Here is a 23,277-nt window from a genome sequence, read left to right on the forward strand (position 1 = left end):
CTTCATCCAGCCTGGCATTTTTCATGATGTACTCTGCATATAAGTTAAATAAGCAGGGTGACAATATACAGCCTTGACATACTCCTTTTCCTATTTGGAACCAGTCTGTTGTTCCATGTCCAGTTCTAACTGTAAGTTCAAACACATCTTCATTAATCAGAATAGGAACCATTACAATCAACACTTTTTTGCCAACAAGAAATAAGTTTGTTTATTTCTGTAGCATAAAAATCCATGCTTTGGGATTCTACGAACTCTTGGAAAGCATTTTCTGCATCCTGCCAGTTGTGGAAGCGTTTGCCCTGCAAAAAGGTGTCGAGATGCTTGAAGAAGTGGTAGTTGGTTGGCAAGAGATCAGGTGAATGTGGTGGATGAGGCACAATTCCATAGCCCCGTTCGTTCAACTTTTGAAGTGTTGGTTGTGTGACCTGCATCGTGCGTTATCGTGGAGAAGAATTAGGCCCTTTATGTTGACCAATGCCAGCTGCAGGTGTTGCAGTTTTCTGTGCATCTCTTTGATTTGCGCGTGCTTCATATGGAATGGTTTTGCCAGGATTCAGAAAGCTGTAGTGGATCACACCAGCAGCAGACCACCAGACAGTGACCATGACCTTTTTTGGTGCAAGTTTGGCTTTGAGAAGTGCTCTGAGCTTCTTCTCAGTCCAACCACTGAGCTGGTCGTTACTGGCTGTATAAAATGCACTTTTTGTCCCATGTCACAATCCAATCGAGAAATTGTTCACTGTTTCATAAAACAAGAGGAGACAACACTTCAAATTGATTTTTTTTGATTTGCCGTCAGCTCATAAGGCACCCACTTAACGAGCTTTTTCACTTTTACAACTTTCTTCAAATGCCAAATGATCACAGCATGGTTGACTTTGAGTTCTTTGGCAACTTTTTGTGTAGTTGTAAGAGAATCAGCTTCTATGATTGCTTTCAGTTGGTCATTGTCAACTTATGATGGCCGGCCACTATGTTCATCTTCAAGGCGCTTGTCTCCTTTGCAAAATTTCTTGAACCACCACTGCATTGTATGTTCATTAGCAGTTCCTGGGCCAAATGCATTGTGAATGTTGCAAGTTGTCTGCCTGCTTTATGACCCAGTGAGCTCAAATTTAAAAATCACTTGAATTTGCTTTTTGTTTAACATCATATCCCTAGTTTAAAATAAATATAAAATAAACAGCAAGTAATAAGTCATTAGCAAAAAAAAGTATGAAATGCACATTAAAATGATGTATAACATCACCACATTTATTTAAGAATGTATTCCGATATCAAACAGCAAAGGTCAACAAAGAAAAACTGCAGTTACTTTTGCACCAACATAGTACAAGCCAGAAGGGAATAGCCAAAGTAGTAAGAGGCCCAGAATGGTCAGGAACCAAAATTAAAGATGGTCAGAGCTGTCATAGCCATCAGTTCTTAATAGATCTCTAGAGTTCTTAACAGAGCTTTCTAATTTCAGTATTGAAAATTCTGCAGTATTTTAAGCATAAAAATATATTAACAAAGTTTCTGTACTGTGTAATTTAAATTTTTTTAAATTTCTGTGTAGTTTAAAAAAATAAACAGGTGCATACCTAAAGAATGCAAACTTTAATTTTTGTTTTGTTCTTTTAAGCTCTGGAAAGGATATTCAGTCCAAATTAAATCCCTCGTTGTACATAAAGGAATCTGGAATTCAATTATGTCTGGTCTTTGAATCATAGGTTACAGAACCAAAGCAAGAATCTCAGCCTCCTGACTCACCAGTGCATGTTACCACATTCTTGTCAGGTTGAGATCAATCTCTTTTTTCCGGTTGCTTGCTGGTTATTAAGAGGGATTTGTTGAGGATAGAGACTGTGTATTTATCCCTGTATCCCTGGACATAGTAATAACACAGAATAGACAATAACAGTAGACATATGTTGCATGAAAAGGATAGTTGGGTAGGTTTGGCTTCTCTCTTAGACCTTGAAGGAAGGCTAGGATTTAGCTTTGTGGAAGTTCTGGTCATTTGGTATACACAGAAGCTGTTAGATTTGTTGAGTTTTGAATACCTAAAGGAAAATAGAAAATAATGCCGAAATCTACGTTGGCGCTACATTGTAGGAACACTTGAATGCCAAGCTAAGAATTTTGGAATTTGTTATCCAGTTAGCTGAAAAGTTTTGAGCAGAGAAGTAGCACACACACACACAGGAGTAGGGAGACCAGGGGAGGTGGGGAAGAGTTAGGAAGAGAAATTATTGTGACCATTCACTTGAGGTATCATAAAAGCTTGATTGAAGATGCTAGCTGTGGGAATGGAAATATGGTTATAGATACAGAAAACCATCAGAACTTGGTTACCGATGAAGTGTGTAGTTCAAAGTATAGAGTACTCAGAGATGCGACTGAGGTTCCAGATGTCATCTTTGCCTGTATAGTTTGGAAGATGGTGGTGTCATTAACACATACAGTAGTTTTAAATGATATATTTGAGGTACTTGTGCCACATCTAGATGGAAATGTTGAATAGGCTATTGGAAATGTGCTGCCAAACTTCAGAAGAGAAGAAATACATTTAGGAGTCATTTGAGTAGAAAGGATCATTGAAGGCTGAGGATTAAATGAGATTGCCAGGAAGAGGCAAAAGCCAAAGACACATCTTTAGGAAATTTTCTACATTTAGAGGGGGATGAGAGAAGAGTCAGAGCAGATTTATTTGATCATAGACAAAGTGAAACCTAAAAGTCGTGTAAGGAGAAGGGAGTAGGGAGAGTACTTACAGGAGGGAAACATCTGAATTACAGATTCTTTTTAATAAAAAGTTTTACACAGTTTGTATTATAAGCTAAGTCTTATGCTAATAGCTAAAATATGTAAGTTAATGAAAGGCATGTTTTGCAGAAAACCTGCGTTATATGAGTATGTATTATAAACAGAATAGATGTTTAACATTAAATAAGACTGTTTTGCTGAATGTAGAAGTTGAAGAAGTCTTTCATTTTTTAAACTTGAATTTGAGAGAATATAGTCAAGTAGTCTTTTTAATTAAAAGCCTTGAAGTTAAGACAAGAAATTTTTTGTTTGTTTTAACATATATGATAACCATTTGAATGAATTCTGAATTGTGATGTTTTACCATACTTGTGTATCTGTTTGCCTTCAGCACTTGGTAGAGTATTTCCCCTGCAGTATTTGTAAGTATTCTATTGAGGGTAAAAATATCCACCATGTACTGTTGGTTTTTGCTAAGTAACTTTTTGTTTTTATCTTTCAGGATCTGACTGGCATAGAATCTATGGATCAATGTCGCCATACCTTGGAACAGCATAACTGGAACATAGAGGTATTATAGGATTCATTATGAGTGTACTTATTTCTTACTCCCTGCTCTGATAACAGATCTCAAAGACGTGTACGTTTCTTTTTTTCCTTTTCACAGCAAAAATCTTCTCTCAATAGTTTGTTTTTTGTTTTTGTTTTTTTAATTTACAGCTCTTTAGTCTTTAAATTACCCACTCCAGTGTTCTTGCCTGGAGAATCCCAGGGACGGAGGAGCCTGGTGGGCTGCCGTCTATGGGGTCGCACAGAGTGGGACACGACTGAAGTGACTTAGCAGCAGCAGCAGCAGCAGCAGCAGCAGTCTTTAAATTTGTGTGAAAGGTGAAGATTATAATCAGAGTTTATAAAATCACAGAAAAGATTGTGACCAAATCCCTCAGTATAGTGTCCCTCCCTCTTTATATTTTCTTAATGACTCTTTGGGGAAAATACTGGTTTTTCTATATTTGATTTACAGCCAGATACCATAATGTGAACCTTTTTATTAAATATTTTAAAATTTATTCTTATGAATTTTCTATTTGGTTATGTTACCTGCAGCTCGTTATTTTTGTTTTTTCAGTATATGGATCTTTTGTGTTATTTGATGATGAATTGGCTAGTACTTCAGAATAGTCTCAATTAATAATGGTAATAGCAAACACCTGGTGGGCTGCCGTCTATGGGGTCGCACAGAGTCGGACACGACTGACTTGACTTAGCAGCAGCAGTAGCAGTAAACACCTTGTCCTCACTATAATGCCTCCAATGTTTTATTATCAAGTGTAATGCTAGTTATTATTTTGAGATAGAGCTACTAGAATGTAATAAGCTCCATGAGAGCAGAGTGGTTTTGGTTTTTTTGACTATTGTATTCCAGCATCTAAAATTGATCCTAGTATATCATAGGCTCTCAGATATCTGTTGACTGTTCTTCTTTTCTTGCTTTATTAGTGGATGTTGAGTTTAATCAAGCGCACTTTTGATGTCTGTTGAACTTAACTATTTAATTATGGTATATTATTTGAATAGAGTACTGGATTACAAGTGGTATTTAGTTATTCAGCGCTATTTTGGAGCAATTCTAGGCTCTGGCACTAGAGCAAACAAGACTTAAGTCCCTATTCTCATGGAGCTTCAGTTTGTAATAAATGCTGTGAATAAGATGAGTAAAGAAAATAGAATAAAGAGGATAAGGAAAGTCATTTTAATAGGGTGGTCAAGTAAGGCCTTTCTAGGGAGGTTATATTTGAGCTGACACCTGAATGATGAAAAGGAATGATGAATGTGGAATTTTAAGGGGAATACATTTTAGGCAGAAAGCATGATGCTGCTCTGTATGATACTTTGGTATTGTCTCCTTGTTAGACTTTTATGTCAAGCATATGCTGGCTTTTTAAAATGACTGACTTGATAAAATGGGTTGAGAAGCCTAGTTAGCATAGATTGAAAAGGAAGCAATTTAAAACTTGCTTCTGCCTTTTCTGTATTAACTTCTTCATTTTCCTCCCATTGGTCATAATCTATTTGTTGCCTACTTTTTTCTTGATAAGCTTTCTTGAGGATCCTTTTTTCTTAGAGATTTTCAGGATAGGTTTAGAGATTAGCATAGGCTGTCTCAAGCACTATGTCATTTTCTCTCTTCTATGTTTGTTCTATTATTCCCTCTTCTCATGGTTTTTATTATGCTTACTTTCCTTTTTTAAAAATGAGATTTGAAAAAAAAAATGAGATTTGCTGGAGACTTATTTTACTTGTTTATAAAAAGCTCTTGTATTTATCAGTTCTTTTTACTGTTTATAAAACAAAATCTGATGTTAATGTATTTTACCATACTTTTGTAGGTTTGTGTTCTCCTTTTTTTTTTTAACCATTATGATTTTTGAAGCTTTGTTAATTTATTTGTACTCTTACATTTAAGCCTGTGAATTTTCTTCTGAAACTATTATTTTAAATGTTTTATTTTCTTCTTTGGTCCAGGAGTTATTGAGAAACACTATTTTGTTTGTTTATATAGCTGTATAGATTTGTATATAATTTTCTTGTTACATAAATGGAATTATGCCATATTTACATTTTTTCACTTTCAGTAACTCCTAAAAATAATACATAAAAGTAACTTTCATTCTAAGTTACACAAAAAGATGCTCAGTATCACTTAACTATTACAGAAATGCAAATCAGGGCTACAGTAAGGTGCCATCACATTCAAGTCAGAATGGCCATCATTCAAAATTCTACAAATAACAGATACTGGAGAGGGTGTGGGGAAAACAAATCCTCCTGCATTGTTGGTGGGAAAGTAGTTGGTGCAGTCACTGCAGAAAACAGTGTGACGGCTCCTCAGGACACTGAACTCAGAATCGCCACACGGCACAGCAGGTCCACCGCCAGGGTGTCGTCCAGCGGAACTGTGAGTCAGAAAGACACAGCGCCCCCGCTAGGCGTATAGCACCATTCACGACAGAGGAGGCATGGAACCGGCCTAATGTCCACCAACAGAGGAACACATAAAGAACATGTGATGTGTGTATATATACAGTGGGATGCTGCTCAGCCATAAAAAAAGAAAAAAAGAAATAATGCCATTTGCAGCAACATGGATAGAGCCAGAGATTATATCATACTAAGTGAAATAAACCAACAGAATAATCTCTGTTCGTTTCCAAGGCAAACCATTCAATATCACAGTAATCCAAGTCTGTGCCCCAATCACTAATGCTGAAGAAGCTGAAGTTGAACAGTTCTATGAAGACCTAAAAGACCTTCTAGAACTAACACCAAAAAAAAGATGTTCTTTTCATTATAGGAGACTGGAATGCAAAAGTAGGAAGTCGAGATACCTGGAGTAACAGGCAAATTTGGCCTTGGAGTATAAAATGAAAAAATGAAATGGCAAAGGCAAGCAGAGTTTTGCCAAGAGAATGCTGGTCATAGCAAACACACTCTTAAAACAACCCAAGAGAAGACTCTACACATGGACATCACCAGATGGTCAATACCAAAATCAGATTCATTATATTCTTTGCAGTCAAAAATGGAGAAGCTCTATACAGTCAGCAAAAACAAGATGGGAGCTGACTGTGGCTCGGATCATGAACTCCTTATTGCCAAATTCAGACTTAAATTGAAGAAAGTAAGAAGAACCACTAGACCATTCAGGTATGACCTAAAACAAATCCCTTCTGATTACACAGTGGAAATAACAAATAGATTCAAGGGATTAGATCTGATAGAGTGCCTGAAGAACTATGGACGGATGTTCGTGACATTGTACAGGAGGCAGTGATCAATACCATCCCTAAGAAAAAGAAATGCAAAAAGGCAAAATGGTTGTCTGAGGAGGCCTTATAAATAGTTGAGAAAAGAAGAGAACCTAAAGGCAAAAGAGAAAAAGAAAGATATACTCATTTGAATGCAGGGTTCCAAAGAATAGCAAGGAAGGATAAGAAAGCCTTCTCAGTGATCAATGCAAAGAAACAGAGGAAAATGACAGAATGGGAAGGACTTAAGAGATCTCTTCAAGAAAATCAGAGCTACCATGGGAACATTGCATGCAAAGATGGGCACAGTAAAGAACAGAAATGGTATGGACCTAACAGAAGCAGAAGATATTAAGAAGAGTTGGCAAGAATACACAGAACTATACAAAAAAGATCTTTATGACCCAGATAACCACAATGGTGTGATCACTCACCTAGAGCCAGACATCCTGAAATGAGAAGTCAGTGGGCCTTAGGAAGCATCACTGTGAACAAAGCTACTGGAGGTGATGGAATTCCAACTAAGCTGTTTCAAATCCTAAAAGATGATGCTGTTAAGGTGCTGCACGTAATATGCCAGCAAATTTGGAAAACTCAGCAGTGGCTACAGGACTGGAAAAGGTTAGTTTTCATTCCAGAGCCAAAGAATGTTCAAACTACCACACAATTGCGCTCATCTCACACGCTAGCAAAGTAATGTTCAAAATTCTCCAAGCCAGGCTTCAATAGTACGTGAACCATGAACTTCCGGATGTTCAAGCTGAATTTAGAAAAGGCAGAGGAACGAGAGATCAAATTGTCAACATCCGATGGATCATGGAAAAAGCAAGAGAGTTCCAGAAAAACATCTACTTCTGCTTTATTGACTACATCAAAGCATTTCACTATGTGGATCACAACAAACAGTGGAAAATTCTTGAAGAGATGGGAATACCAGACCACCTGACCTGCCTCTTGAGAAACCTATATGCAGGTCAGGAAGCAACAGTTAGAACTGGACATGCAACAACGGACCGATTCCAAATAGGAAAAGGAGTACATCAAGGCTGTATATTACCACCCTGCTTATTTAACTTTTATGCAGAGTACATCATGAGAAACGCTAGGCTGGAAGAAGCACAAGCTGGAATCAAGACTGTGGGGAGAAAAATCAATAGCCTCAGATATGCAGATGACACCACCCTTATGGCAGAAAGTGAAGAACTAAAAAAGAGTCTCTTGATGAAAGTGAAAGAGGAGAGTGAAAAAGTGGCTTAAAACTCAACATTCAGAAAACAAGGATCATGGCATCTATTCCCATCACTTCATGGCAAAAAAGATGGAAAAACAGCAGAAACAATGAGAGACTTTATTTTGGGGGGCTCCAAAATCACTGCAGATGGTGATTGCAGCCATGAGATTAAAAGACACTTGCTCCTTGGAAGAAAAACTATGACCAACATAGATAACATATTAAAAGTAGAGCAATTTGCCAACAAAGGTCCATCCAGTCAAAGCTATGGTTTTTCCAGTAGTCATGTATGAATGTGAGAGTTGGACTATAAAGAAAGCTGAGCGCCAAAGAATTGATGCTTTTGAACTGTGGTGTTGGAGAAGACTCTTGTCCCTGGGACTACAAGGAGATCAAACCAGTCAACCAAGACTCTGATGCTGGGAAAGATTGAGGGCAGGAGGAGAAGGGGATGACAAGAGCATGAGATGGCTAGATGGCATGATCAATCAATGGACATGAGTTTGAGCAAACTCCAGGAGATTGTGAAGGACAGGGAAGCTGGTGTGCTGCCGTCCTTGGGGTTGCAAAGAGTTGGTCATGACTGAGTACTGAAGAACAATAATATAGATGTGTATAACTGAATCACTGTTGTACAGCAGAAATTGATCAATTATACTTCAATTTTTAAAGATCAATTAATAGAAGAAAAAAAATTTAGCTTAAAAAGTTAAAACAAAGCCTAAGATTAAGTATGAAAAAATCTGGGTCTGATCACTTCCCTACCACTGTCTCACAGTCCTACATTCCCAACATAGTAGTATTAACGATTTCTTTTGCTTTTTTCCCAGATATTTTTGTTCCTCTCTAGAAATATTTGTGTGTTAAAAGTGAAAAGTGAAAGTGTTTGTTGCTCAGTTGTGTCTCTTTGTGACCCCGTAGATGAGCCAGCCTGGCTCCTCTGTCTGTGGAATTCTCCAGGCAAGAATACTGGAGTGGGTAGCCATTCCATTCTCCAAGGGATCTTCCTGACCCAGGGATCAAACCTGGGTCTCCTGTATTGCAGGCAGATTCTTTACTGTTTGAGCCATCAGGGAAGCCCCAGAATATATATGTTGTTCTCCAAAGAGCTTTTATTTATATAGGCTGTATCTGTTTGTTTATTACCATGTTGTTGCTCTGTTCAGTCACTCAGTTGTGTCTGACTCTTTGCGACCCTATGGACTGCAGCATGCCAGACTTCTCTGTCCTTGACGATCTCCTGGAGCTTGCTCAAACTGATGTCCATCGAGTTGGTGATGCCATCCAATCCTCTTATCCTCTGTCGTTCCTTCTCCTGCCTTCAATCTTTCCCAGCATTGGGGTCTTTTCTAAGAGTCTTCTCTTTGCATCAGGTGGCCAAAGTTTTGGAGCTTCAGCATTAGTCCTTCCAATGAATATTCAGAGTTCACTTCCTTTAGGATTGACTAGTTTAATCTCCTTGCAGTCCAAGGGACTCTTAAGAGTCTTCTCCAAAACCACAGTTCAAAAGCATCAATTCTTTGGCACTCAGCCTTCTTTATGGTCAAACTATCACATCCATGCATGACTACTGAAAAAACCATAGCTTTGACTATACAGATAGTTGTCAGCAAAGAATGTCTCTGCTTTTTAATAAGTTGTCTAGGTTGGTCATAGCTTTTCTTCCAAGGAGCAAGTGTCTTTTAATTTCATGGCTGCAGTCACCATCTGAGTGATTTTGGAGCCCCTCAAAGTAGTCTGTCTCTGTTTCCATTGTTTCCCCATCTATTTGCCATGAAGTGATGGGAACAGATGCCATGATCCTCATTTTTTGAATGTTGAGTTTTAAGCCAACTTTTTTCCCCTCTCCTCTTTCACCTTCATCAAGAGGCTCTTTGGTCCTCTTTGCTTTCTGCCGTAAGGGTGGTGTCATCTGCATATCTGAGGTTATTGGTATTTCTGCTGGCAATGTTAATTTCAGCTTGAGCTTCATCCAGCCTGGCATTTCACTTGGTGTATTCTGCATGTAAGTTAAATAAGCAGGGTGACAATATACAGCGTTGACATACCCCTTTCCCAATTTCCAACCAGTCCATTGTTCCATGTCTGCTTCTAAGTGTTGTTTCTTGACCTGCATACAGATTTTTCAGGAGGCAGATAAGCTGGTCTGGTATTCCCATCTCTTTAAAAATTTTCCACAGTTTGTTGTGATTCACAGTCCAAGGCTTTAGTGTAGTCAGTGAAGCAGAAGTAGATGTTTTTCTGAAACTATTGCTTTTTCTATGATCCAGAGGATGTTGGCAATTTGATCTCTGGTTCCTCGGCCTTTTCTAACTCCATCTTGAGCATCTGGAAATTCTTGGTCCACATACTGTCGAAGCCTGGCTTGGAAAATTTTGAGCAGTACTTTGCTAGTGTGAGATGAGTGCAGTTGTGTGGTAGTTTGAACATTCTTTGGCATTGCCTTTCTTTGGGATTGAAATGAAAACTGACTTTTCCAGTCCTGTGGCCACTGCTGAGTTTTCTAAATTTGCTGGCATATTAAGTGTAGCACCTTAACAGCATCTTTTAGAATTTGAAATAGCTCAGCTGGAATTCCATCACCTCCACTAGCTTTGTGCTTAGTGATGCTTCATAAGGCCCACTTGACTTCACACTCCAGAATGTCTGGCTCTAGGTGAATGATCATACCACCGTGGTTGTCTGGGTCGTGAAGATCTTTTTTGTATAGTTCTTCCTTGTATTCTTGCCAGCTCTTCTTAATATCTTCTGCTTCGGTTAGGTCCTTGCCATTTCTGTCCTTTATTGTGCTTGTGATTGCATGAAATGTTCCCTTGATATCTCTAGCTTTTTGAAGACTTCTCTAGTCTTTCCCACTCTATGTTTTCTTCTGTGTATTGATCACTTAGAAAGGCTTTCTTATTTCTCCTTGCTATTCTTTGGAACTCTGCATTCAGATTTTCACCTTTGCCTTTCACTTCTCTTCTTTCTCACATAATTTGTAAGGTGTCCTCAGATAACCAATTTTCCTTTTTGCATTTCTTTTTCTTGGGAATGTTTTGATCACTGCCTCCTGTACAGTGTTACAAACCTCTATCCATAGTTCTTCAGGGGCACTCTATCAGATCTAATACCTTGAATCCATCTGTCACTTCCACCATATAATCATAAGGGATTTGATTTAGGTCATATCGGAATGGCCTGCTGGTTTTCCCTACTTTCTACAATTTAAGTCTGAATTTGGCAATAAATTAACAGTTAACAATCTGAGCCACAGTCAGCTCCTGGTTTTGTTTTTTTTTTGCTGACTGGAATGAGCTTCACCATCTTGGGCTTCAAAGAATATAATCAATCTGGTGATGTCCATCTGGTGATGTCCATGTGTAGAGTCATCTCTTGTGTTGTTGAAAGAGGCTGTTTGCTATGACCAGAAAGTTTTGGCCCAACTCTGTTAGCCTTTTCCCTGCTTCATTTTGTACCCTAAGGCCAAATATACCTGTTACTCCAGGTATCTCTTGACTTCCTGCTTTTGCATTCCAGTCCCCTATGATAAAAAGGACATCCTTTTTTGGTGTTAGTTCTAGAAGGTCTTATAGGTCTCCATAGAACCGTTCAGTTTCTTCTGCATTAGTGGTTGTGGCATTGTCTTGGATTACTGTGATACTGAATGGTTTGCCTTGGAAACAGAGATCATTCTGTCATTTTTGAGACTGCACCCAAGTACTGCATTTCGGACTCCTGTTGACGTATGAGGACTACTCCATTTCTTCTAAGTGATTTTTGTCCACAGTTGTAGATATAATGGTCATCTGAATTAAATTTGCCCATTCCACTCCATTTTAGTTCACTGATTCCTAAAATATCCATGTTCACTCTTGCCATCTCCTGTTTGGCCACCTCAAATTTACCTTGATTCACAGACCTAACATTCCAGGTTCATATACAGTATTGTTCTTTATAGCATCAGACTGTACTTTCATCTCCAGACGCATCCACAACTGGTGGTGTTTCCACTTTGGGTCAGCCTTTGCATTCCTTCTGGAGGTATTTCTTTGCTTTTCTCCAGTAGCATATTGAGCGCCTACCGACCTGGGGAGTTCATCTTTCAGTGTCATATTTTTTTTCTTAGTTTAGTATTCATTTTTAAAATAATAAACTCATTGTATGTTAACATAAATGTTTGCAGATATTTTTGTCTGGCTTAGTAAAAAACAGCTGAATTTTCATATTCACTTCTGGTTTTAGTCTTTTGTGATATATAGTTTTAGTTGAAGTATGTGACGAACATCTGGCTTCAGCCAGGTATGTAATTTTTAAGGGGCAGTATAATTTAGTGACATTAATTTCAGGACATTTACATTGTTGTACAACAATTACCACTATCCATCTTTAAAACTTTTTCATCTTCCCAAACAAACTCTCTACCCACTAAATCAGTTACTTCCCATCTGTCTCCGCCAAGCCTCTGGTAACCACAACTCTACTTTCTGCCGCTATAAAATTAGACTGTTCTAGATATGTCATATAAGTGGACTCAAACAATGTTTGTCCTTTGGTATCTGACTTATTTCACTTGGTTATCCATGTCACAATATGTATCAGGTTTTTTATTGTCAAATAATATTCTTTGTATGAATATGCCACAGTATCTTTATCCATTCATCAGTTCATAGATATTTGGATTGTTTCCACTTTCAGTTTTTATTATTAATGTTGCAGTGGATATTAGTGTACAAGTTTTTGTGTGGGACATATGTTTTCATTTCTCTTGGGTATATATCTAGGAGTAGAATTGCTGAATCATGTGATAACTCTAGGACTTTCCAGGTAGCTCAGTGATTTAAAAAATCTGCCTGCCAATGCAGGAGACAGAGCAGACTCAGGTTTAATCCCTGGGTCAGGAAGATCCCCTGGAGGAGGAAATGGCCACCCAACTCCAGTATTCTTGCCTGGAAAATCCCATGAACAGAGGAGCCTGCTGGGCTACAGTCTGTGGGGTCTCAGAGTACCTTTCAAAGAACTGCCAGACTGCTTCCAGAGAGGTTACACTATTTTATACCCCAAAAATAGTGCCTGATGGTTCCAGTTTTTCTACATCCTCACGTGCACGGGTGCTCAGTCACTTAGTTGTGTCCTCTTTGGTGACCCCGTGGACTGTAGCCCGCTAGGCTCCTCTGTCCATGGGATTTTCTTGGCAAGAATACTGCAGTGGGTTGCTGTTTCCTCCTCCAGGGGATCTTCCGAACCCAAGGATCCAAGCTATGTCTCCTGTATTGGCAGGCAGAGTCTTTACCACTGAGTCATCTAGGAAGTCCATACCGTCACCTACAATTTGTAAAAATCTGTCTCTTATTATGGTCATTCTAATGGATGTTAAGTAGTATCTCGTGATTTTCATGTGCATATTTCTGATGATTAATGAGGTATATTTTTTTATATGCTTTTTGGTCATTTGTTTATCTCCTTTGGGGAAATACCTATTCAAGTACTTTGCCCATTTTTAAATTGAGTTGTTTGTCTTTTAAGTGATAAGTTGTAAGAGTTCTTTATATACTGTAGATACTAGACCCTTATCAGATACATGATTTGTAAATGTTTTCTCCCATTCTGTGGGGTTGTCTTTTTACTCTATGATAGTGTCCTTTGGTGCATGAAAGTTTTTAAGTTGTGATGAAGTCCAGTTTATCTGTTTTTTTCTTTTGTTGCCTGTCCTTTTAATATCTTATCTGAGAAACCATTGCCTAATCCAAAATCACAAAGATTTTTTTTTCAGCTATGTTTTCTTCTAAGGGTTTAATCGTTTCAGCTCTTACATTTAGGTCTTGAGTTAGTTTTTGTATATAGGGTGATTTTAGTAGGTCAGCTTCATTATATTGCATATGGTATCAGTTGTCTCAGCCTTATTTGTTGAAAGACTGTTCTTTCCCATTGAATTGTGTCTCAACACTTGAAAATGTAAAACCTAGAGGCAAAGTTTAAAGCCAGCTATGAAGGTTAGAGAGTATACAGTCCTCTAAAAGACCATCCTTACTTCTTTTAGCAACTGCAAGTTCAAGGTGTTCCTAAAACCACATGCAGGTGTAATAATTCACTAAAAGAGCTTACTGAAAGCTATTACAACTCATGGTTGCAGTTTATTATAGGGAAAGGATACAGATGTAAATCAGCTAAAGAAAGAAGCTGTTTGTGCAAAGTCTTGAGTTCCAAATACTTGTTACCCTCCTGGCCCAGATGTTTAACAATAGGCACCAAGTGTTAACCCACCAGGAAGGCTCACCACAGCTTCAATGTCCACAGTTTTTCACTGAGGCTTTATTACATAGGTATGATTGATTTGACTGGTTGCCTATGTAATTGAACTCAGTCTCTAGGTTGACTGATAATGCATTACTCAAAGTCCCCAGCCTAAATTACATGGTTGGTCTTTCTAGGGTGCTCAGCCCCACCATAAAATCCCATAGCAAAGATATTCTTACCAGGTGTGACATAGATTACCTGCAGAAGCTGAAGGTAGAGATCAGATTTCCCTTTGGGTAAAGCCAAATTTTTTAACTACACTGGGACAAATAGCCAGTTTCAGGGGCAGAGTTAGGAAAGGAATGAAACTTTTTTTTTTTTTTTTACTGAATATCATCTTTGTGCCAGGAATTATATTAGAATTGTGTATGGTCATCTCATTAACTTTTCAGATTAACCCTGAAAAGTATTGTTTATTTATTTTGCATGTGAGAAAACTGAGGCACATAAGCCAAGCAACTTCTCTCATTGCTGGAGCTAGGATTCAGACCTAACTTTCTCTGCTCCAAAGCCACGCTTTCCCTCAATACCAACCCATCAAGATGGCTCCATTGCACAGTTCTGGGGGCACCGTCTACAGTTGTGTTCTCTGTGGGTGGTTTTCCTTATGCTTGTACAGTGAAACACCTTGTATCCCAGCCACCCTAAATAGCATATACCACCTGGATAAAAGCAGTGAGCTTCCAGACAAGTTCCTTGGGACTCTTCTGTGTATGAATTCTGGAGCCATCACCACACATTGCCTCCCACCTTAGCAAGTTAAAAAGGTTCATGAGTGTGTACTCCCTGGTGACCTATTTTGACACACCAGTAATAGTTGTCTCTTCTAGGTTGATATGAGCATCATTGAAGCTACTGTTTTTTTCTTCTCAGGCTGCTGTACAGGACAGATTGAACGAGCAAGAGGGTGTACCAAGTGTTTTCAACCCACCACCATCTCGACCCTTGCAAGTTAATACAGCTGACCACAGGATCTACAGCTATGTTGTCTCAAGACCACAACCAAGGGCAAGTTATTTCATAGCTGGAATCCCTCCCTTTTTTATTTTAAAAGTTCTTTTACTTGGTTATGTTGATCTCTGTATGATAGGAGCAAAAGGAATATTGAGAATATAAACCTGTTAGCTTGACCTAGCTCCTTGGTAGATTTATTGGGTGTATCATTTTTTTCTTGATTCCTTACTGAACCAAAGAAAGTAACTATCCTTTTTTTCCCTGTTTCTATGCCAGTTACTTGAAGAGTTTTCTGTGCCTTGTTTTGTGTTTATGACACTTTATCTACATGTATTTACGTGTCTAAAAATGTTTGTGTTTAGTAGATCCTGCACTTTTAAATTAATGTTTACTGAATTCTTTGCTGTTTCATTTTGCTTAATTTTAAGGTACTTCTAGGAAAATACTTGGAAGTTCTGTGGGAGCCTTGGCCATATTTTTGAAATTAATCTCAGGGCTAGTAGTAGCAAGGAGGTGATTCAGTTATATTCAGTTGGCATTTAAGAGTGTTTCAGGGTACTTGATATTTTGCTGTTGGGAATCTAGAGATGAATAAAGAGGCATTCTTCCCTTTTCAGATTATTCGCAGTCAGATTAGGGAAGTCAGGTGTGTATACTCACAGTGAACTCCAGAGAACTTTTAGAGTTTTTCTTTCTTATTCTTAAGAGTTAACACTCACTTCTTACACTTGAGTTTAAAATGTATTCCATCATTCCTTTTGCAGAGTACTTGGTAAGATTTAAAAAACAGAGTTTCTAAGTAGCTGTTTTAAAGTATTTAACAGTAGAAGAGCACAGAATCTTAGAGGATTATATGATTCAAGGAGTAGTTCAAAAGAATTTCTGGCAGTCCAGTGCTTAGGATTCTGCACTTGACTGCTGAGGATCCAGGTTCAATCCCTGGTCAGGGAACTAAGATCTCACAAGCTGTGCAGTGCAGTGAGAGGGAAAAAAAAAAAAAAAGAGTCCTTCTATACGTGCCCAGTGTTACTGCAGTTTGTTTTGGGCTTGACTGTGTTTGAGACCCTAATGTCGACTAATGGAGTTCCAGAGCTCTAGAGTTCCCTGGCCATGGACACAAAGAGGATATCACATTAACATAATATAACATATAATAAATGCTTTGTAAGCTATAGAGCCCTATGTATTCATTAGTTAATAATAAGAGCAGCAATAATCAATATTGTTAAAATAATTAACACTACTATTGAAATTAGCAGCTATTTGGAGATTTGTAATTGTGATTAGTATAATTATTCATCACTTACATACAGAGGTCCAAGGTAGTAATATTGGTTATCTTTCTTGTTATTTCTATATACTACATTTTAATGTGTTAACTCTAAAAATGAAAGAATGAATATTTATGATTTGGGGAGGAAAACTTGGAATTGAATTTGACAACTAATATAGGTAGCTGCACAAAAAGTGTTCAAGCAGATTTAATACAAAAATTATGATAGTATTAGATGAAATGAGGTCCTAAGTAGTTGGTTTTTTAAGAAAGATGAAGTGGTCCAGGAAAAGAGAACCATATGTGACAGAAGGAGAAATCACATAAAGGACAAAAAAGAATGAAAATCTTATCTAGCAGTTAAGGTATTAGGGGTTGGGAGAATGATATCTAACTTTGTTTTTGGAATTTCAGGGGCTGCTTGGATGGGGTTATTACTTGATAATGCTTCCATTCCGGTTTACCTATTACACAATACTTGATATATTTAGGTACGTACCTTTGTATCCATGTGTTTAGTAGCAACAGGGTAGACTTTGGAGCAGAAACAGATCAGACTAAGGTTTATGCTCTGATCAATTTCAACTTGCCAGTTTATCATCATTATTGAATACCTTTCCTAAAGTATTTCATATAGCATGAAAATATTTTCAGTTTTTCGAACGTAACAACAGATGTTATTTTCACAAATGAGTCTTCCTATATTTATTGTATCCTCCCTATCCCACCATGTTTTCCGCCTACATTCCTCAGTTAGTCTTCACACCCTTTCTGTTCCAACCTTTGTTACCTTTACTAGCTTCATACTCCTTATTAACTTTCACCCTAAACCATCTTACAACTCATAATTCCAACAGATTGACTTGCTCTGAAATGACCCATTTTTCCCCAGATTCCTCCTATAACAGTTTCACTATTCTAGACACCCCTTCTGTACATTTCCCTCTGTCTTGGCAATCCATAGGTTGCTGGCACTATAACCCTTCCACACGTGTGTACACTCTTGCTTCACACCATTACTTTTCTTCTCACTTCCTTCTTTCACCGTTTGGAGAGCTCAGCACAAGAAGCTGCAGAAAGATTGGAAAATGTCAGGGGACCCAAGGTGCACATCAGACTTGAGTGTCTGATCTGGAACTCAGTAATAGATGAATCCACACCTAATCTTTATGGAGAACTAGAATGTTTATGGGCATCCAGGCCAACAAATGTAGCCTTGTATGCGTACAGCGCAACCTGTACCTGACTCTGAATACAGGCTAATCTTTGCCTTACTCTAGGCAACAGAGCCTGAAGGTATGGACCGACCAGCTTCAGAGGTGCATGTAAAAATCTTTAAAATCATAATGAAGATGGAGTTGATATCTCTGTTGTTTTGTTTTTTTTAAGCTAATTGTCCTAAATTGTGTTGGCCATTGGACTATATTGTGATGAGAAAGAACAACAACAAAAAATAATTAAAACCTTTATCCATTCATTCATAAAATTTGAAAACTTAGAGTAATAAGATAATCCTAAAATACTTGATTTCAGAGAAAATTATCAAAACATTAATCTTAAGGATTTCTAATCACTCCTCCACATACACAGCTTCTTTCTTTTATTTTATTTTTAATTTGCTCTGGAATGTTTGTGTCAATGAGTTAGATTTGATTATTCAGGAGAAATTCCAAGTGACATTGTGTATATATGGGGAATTTGTTAAGGGGATGAAGAACTGACTTAGTATTTGGTAAGGAGAGTATCATAGTGTAGTTAGCTTTTCTATGCTGAAATTTCTTCAAGTATATGAATATTGTTCACTTCCTTGGGGAAAAATATGCATGGCATGTGTTACTAATTTTAATGCAACTGTATCATCCAAGCAACTTGTTTAACGTTATGTAGCACCTTGACTTATCAAGCCCCTGCTCCTTTGCCTTTTATGGAAACCCAAAGGATAAATAAATGGTACTATACAAATGTGATAAGATGGCCTCTTCAGAAACAGATGTACCATCTTTAAACTTAAGTAACTGCCAAGTTTTCAACTCTGGCCAAGTGTTGTCTAGATCAATTTTATAACTTCTCTGTGGATGCTGTCAACCATAAATCACTGAGCAAAATTTACTTGCCCCATTGACAAGCAAGTAAATCATGAGTGCAAGTTTGGATTTGAAGTTCTTGTCCATAATCTGAATAGTTTGGGGATGTGGATTCATAATTCAAAATTCCAAGAGAACAGAAAGGAAAGGGAGAGGCAAGTAGAACAATCAGAAAGAGACAGCTCTGTTCTAGAACAGCACTGTCTAAATAGAACTTTCTGTGATGATGGAAATGTTGTGTGTCTTCGCTGTCTAGTGTGGAAGCCATTAGCCACATGTGGCTATTGAGCACTTGAAATATGGCTGTTGTGAGTGGTGAACTAAATTTTTTTATTGTATTGAATTAATTTTCTTGGTAATTTTGATAGCCATAGGTGGCTCTTGGCTGTTTTAGACAGTGCCATTACAAGAGTCTGAGGGCACAGCCTGACTCATGACCTTTGTGGATATTGGGTCTTCCTTTCCCAGTTCTTTTAGTCCTAAATTTTTCTGCAAAAAGCATTTAATATTTGTTTACGCCAGTGTTGAAATTTATAATCCTAGTAGTTTGCATTCTTCTTAAACAGGCTGTGGCACAACTTGCTGCTTTGTGGCTTTTGAGCCAGACTGTCTTCTCAGGTTTGATGGTCCACTCAGAGGTGTTTCACCTCCCCTTGCTGCCATGCCTGTGGCTCTGTATAGGAATCTTTACAAACTGGCCTATTCCGTATGCACTACAGTAAGCCGATTCATGTGATATTTATTCCTTCCTCCCCAGGTTTGCTCTTCGTTTTATACGGCCTGACCCTCGCAACCGGGTCACTGATCCCGTTGGGGACATTGTTTCATTTATGCACTCTTTTGAAGAGAAATATGGGAGGGCACACCCTGTCTTCTACCTGGGAACATACAGCCAGGTCAGTGCCACAAACCATATAGATGCCAATTTATTGATATGGTTCTATCCTCAAAGCATAGGCCAGCACTGATCATGTCATTCTTTTATTCAAAAACTTTAAATGACTTTTTATGGCTTATACATACACACACACACACACACACACACAAGCCCTTTAGCTGGGCCCTCTTTGATCTAATCCCAACCTCCTTTTGAGGTCTTTCCTGCATAACTTGTTTTCCTGTACCTTAGGTTCCAGCTAAACAATCCCCTTAACACACTTTGTAACGTCCCACCTCTGTGCCTTTGCTTTTACTTTACTGTTTCCTCTATCTGGAATGCCTTCCTCACATTTTTGTTAACTGGAATCTTGCCCATCCTTTACCAGCTCGTGTCTCGCCCCTCTTGTACCTTTCCTGATTGCTGCACTCTACCCTGCCTACTTATAGACTAAAATAGTCTTTTGTATTTTCATAGTGTTTTTTTTTAAATGTTATAGCAATTTCACAGTCTTCCTTATTTTATAGTTGTTTGTGTTCATGTCTTATCTCCTATACAGACCATAAGCTCCTTGTAGGCAAAGCCTAAGTCTTCTTGGATCCCTCACAGAACTGAATAAGGGCATAGACCATAGACTCAAGGCAGCACATCTCATTTAACCCAAGCAACACACACCTTTGACTGTTGTTATCTCTCAGGGGCGAAGATTAGTAGGAGTTCTTTGGGTATTGGGCACACCCCACTTCACCAGAAAACAAGGTAGAAGCACACGGTGGGCATGTGCCTAAGGACGGTTCTGTTCTGCAGCCTCCAGGATTCCTGAATCTATCTGGAAAAGGAGAAAAATGCTGACTCTGGCTTCCTGTCTGATTCTCCCACATCTGTTTTTTCTCACTGGCTGCTCCCACCCCATTCAGTAAGCCTTAAGCACCTACTATATGCCACACGTTGTGCTCAATGCTAGAGATACAGTCGTGAATGAGATGGGTCCTCTCATATACCCTCTTCGCTGTGATCCTGAGGGTAGACCACTATTGGTCATTCAGGAAACCTTAACTGAATTGTAATGTGTCTAGGAGTCTACAAATGGAAAAGCACACACAGGAATGTGGGATACTTGCCTTGTTTTTGAAGATCTTTTAAAACTCATGCTCTTTAAAATGCCCTTGGGTCTCTCATTTTCTCATCCCTGTTTGGCATGTGGCCAGGGATCTGGCTTATCTTCACAGTATTTATTATGCTGTAGCTATCAAGTGGCAAAATTCTCGTCTCCTTTTTCAGGTCAGATTCTCCTGTTTTTATCATCCTTTAGACTGTGGGAACAGCTGACTTTTCTGTGATTACATGGGGCTTTTTTCTGTCAGCCTGCTTATTCTTTATTCTCACTTGCCTAATACAATTTAAATCCTAACAACACTAAAAACTTTTTCATTGGAGCGTATTAGCATATGGACTTTCTATTGGGAGAGGAATGCCGGGGGTGTGAAGATAGAAAAGCCCAGGAGTTTTCTGGTTTTCTTGCTTCCCTTCTTTTCTTATTTCTTCTTTTGTTCCTAAATACATAGCTGTATCCATTAGGACCCTTATCCTAATTAAAAGCTTGAGGCACAGTCATCATCATAATTAGTGATCTTCTGTTTCTCACAGGCACTTAATGATGCCAAACGGGAGCTTCGCTTTCTTTTGGTTTATCTTCATGGAGACGATCACCAGGACTCTGATGAATTCTGTCGGTAAGTGGATTGTTTTTTTTCTCTCTCTTTTCTGATCTTATCTGCTGATAGTTGTGGTAAGCAAGTTCCTCTTACGTCATTTTCATCCCTCTCCCCAGCAACACACTCTGTGCACCTGAAGTTATTTCACTAATAAACACTAGGATGCTCTTCTGGGCATGCTCCACAAACAAACCTGAGGGATACAGAGGTAAGTTGTTTTTTTTTTCCCTCATTGAAATTGTTAGAATATCTTTCAAATAATCTGGATGGACACGCCATTTATCGCATGACTATTCTTTGGCCAACCAAACCTCTCAGCAGTCATAAGAGATGGGGTTGTATTACCTCCACTGTATAGTTTAGGTGTTGAAGCTGCTGGCCCACAATCATACAGTTAGCAAGTTTTGGAGCACGCTCAGGTCTGTCAGACTCTAGCCCACTTATTACAGTTAACCATTGCCAGAACCTGTTTTGTTTTTTAAAATACCCAGTCCTGGCCAGCAACTTGTCTTTAATCTTAGTGGGCTTTTTACCAGAGTCTATTCTTGTCATTAGCAATTTTACCAGAGCTTCTTACACAGTGAGATAGTTGTTCTAGTATGTTGAGTGCCGATAGGGATTCAGAAAGCTCAGATCTTTACTGACTGTAACAAACTCTTAACTGGAGGTAAATATCTTTAGAAGTCAGTGTAAGATGTACCAGCTTCCCTGGTAGCTCAATCGTAAAGAATATGCCTGAAGTGCAGGAGACCCAGATTTGATCCCCGAGTCGGGAAGATCCCCTGGATAAGGAAATGGCAACCCACTCCAGTATTCTTGCCTGGAGAATCCCATGGACAGAGGAGCTTGGCAGGCTACAGTTCACGAGGTCACAAGAGTTGGACACAACTTAGCAACTAAACCACCATAAGATATAAGGGCATCTAGTGAAGGAAAACATAGTTTACTTTGCAGCTACTTCTGTTCAGCAACTTTTGAGTATATATTGGCATACAGGTTCTGTGCTAAATCCTGAGAACCAAAGATGCAGTAGGTGGTTTGTCTGCATCCTGGAATCCGAATTGTTGTTCCTAATTGGTTTTTAAACAGCTGATAAGTCCTTGCATATTTGACATTCTAATATGGCTTTGGAGATGACCAGTGATAGAAGGAGACTAAGGGTATTTTTTATAGAAGCTTCAAATCTCTTCTTTTCAAATCATAAGGTAAAACTGTTATGGTAAAATCTTGGTTATTTGGAGGACCAACTTTCTAAGCTTGTTCAGAATAGAAAAGCTAGCCCTTTTTTTATTGGGTAGCATGTATGGGACATAGGAAAAGGGGATAAGGAAGGAATTGGATAAAAGGAACAAAAGATAGGGAAGATGATGGTTTAGATCATCACCAGTAACAGAAAACTGGAGAGTTGCAGCCTTGGCCTCTTTAGGCTTGACCCCAACCAGCACAAAGTAAGATTATTATAATAAGCAGTAGCCAGAGTCCTTGTGGAGAAGGCAGTGGCACCCCACTCCAATACTCTTGCCTGGAAAATCCCATGGACAGAGGAGTCTGGTAGGCTGCAGTCCATGAGGTTGCTAAGACTAGGACACGACTGAGCGACTTCACTTTGACTTTTCACTTTCATGCATTGGAGAAGGAAATGGCAACCCAGTCCCAGTGTTCTTGCCTGGAGAATCCCAGGGACGGGGGAGCCTGGTGAGCTGCCGTCTGTGGGGTCGCACAGAGTTGGACACGACTGAAGAGACTCAGCAGCAGCAGCAGAGTCCTTGTATATCCTTTTTGCTCTGTCAAATAGACATCGTCCTTGAACTCTGCAGCCTGCTCTAGCATCATCATGACAACCACACCCCACCAGAAAAGCCTGTCCTACTCTAATCAGACTAATTGGACATAGGAACACGAATATATAACAACAACAACAACAAAAAGATTGAGAAACTAGAAGAGGAAAAAAGGTAGGCAGGGAATAAATGACACCTCCATTGTTTCCCAATTGAGACTAAAGCAGTTATCTCTTGCTTGTTGTGTGAACTCTAAGAATTAATCTGTTTCATCCCTAAGTCCTGCCCTTGATTTTTTGGATCTTCTTTCTGTCAGTCTCTCAGGCTTTAAGAGAAAACACCTATCCATTCCTGGCCATGATTATGTTGAAGGATCGGAGGATGACTGTGGTAGGACGTCTAGAAGGCCTCATTCAGCCTGATGACCTCATTAACCAGCTGACATTTATCATGGATGCAAATCAGACTTACCTGGTGTCTGAACGCCTAGAGAGGTACAGGGGAGTTCCTCTCTGGAACTGAGAGA

The 23,277-nt window shown here is 38.8% G+C and overlaps 1 protein-coding gene across 2 annotated transcripts in view; it reads left to right on the top strand.

Annotated features, from left to right (window-relative positions):
- FAF2 (Fas associated factor family member 2) overlaps positions 1–23,277 on the top strand; it is a 69,125-nt gene that overhangs the window by 37,249 nt on the left and 8,599 nt on the right. For both annotated transcript variants that reach the window (XM_005892572.2, XM_070374114.1), the window contains exons 2-8: positions 3,254–3,322; positions 14,941–15,075; positions 16,709–16,785; positions 19,136–19,274; positions 20,903–20,988; positions 21,087–21,178; positions 23,068–23,245. In XM_005892572.2, the coding sequence (XP_005892634.1) occupies positions 3,254–3,322; positions 14,941–15,075; positions 16,709–16,785; positions 19,136–19,274; positions 20,903–20,988; positions 21,087–21,178; positions 23,068–23,245 (776 nt within the window). The remainder of the gene's footprint in view (positions 1–3,253; positions 3,323–14,940; positions 15,076–16,708; positions 16,786–19,135; positions 19,275–20,902; positions 20,989–21,086; positions 21,179–23,067; positions 23,246–23,277) is intronic.

This window comes from Bos mutus, chromosome 7, assembly GCF_027580195.1.
Source record: "Bos mutus isolate GX-2022 chromosome 7, NWIPB_WYAK_1.1, whole genome shotgun sequence".
NCBI lineage: Eukaryota > Metazoa > Chordata > Mammalia > Artiodactyla > Bovidae > Bos > Bos mutus.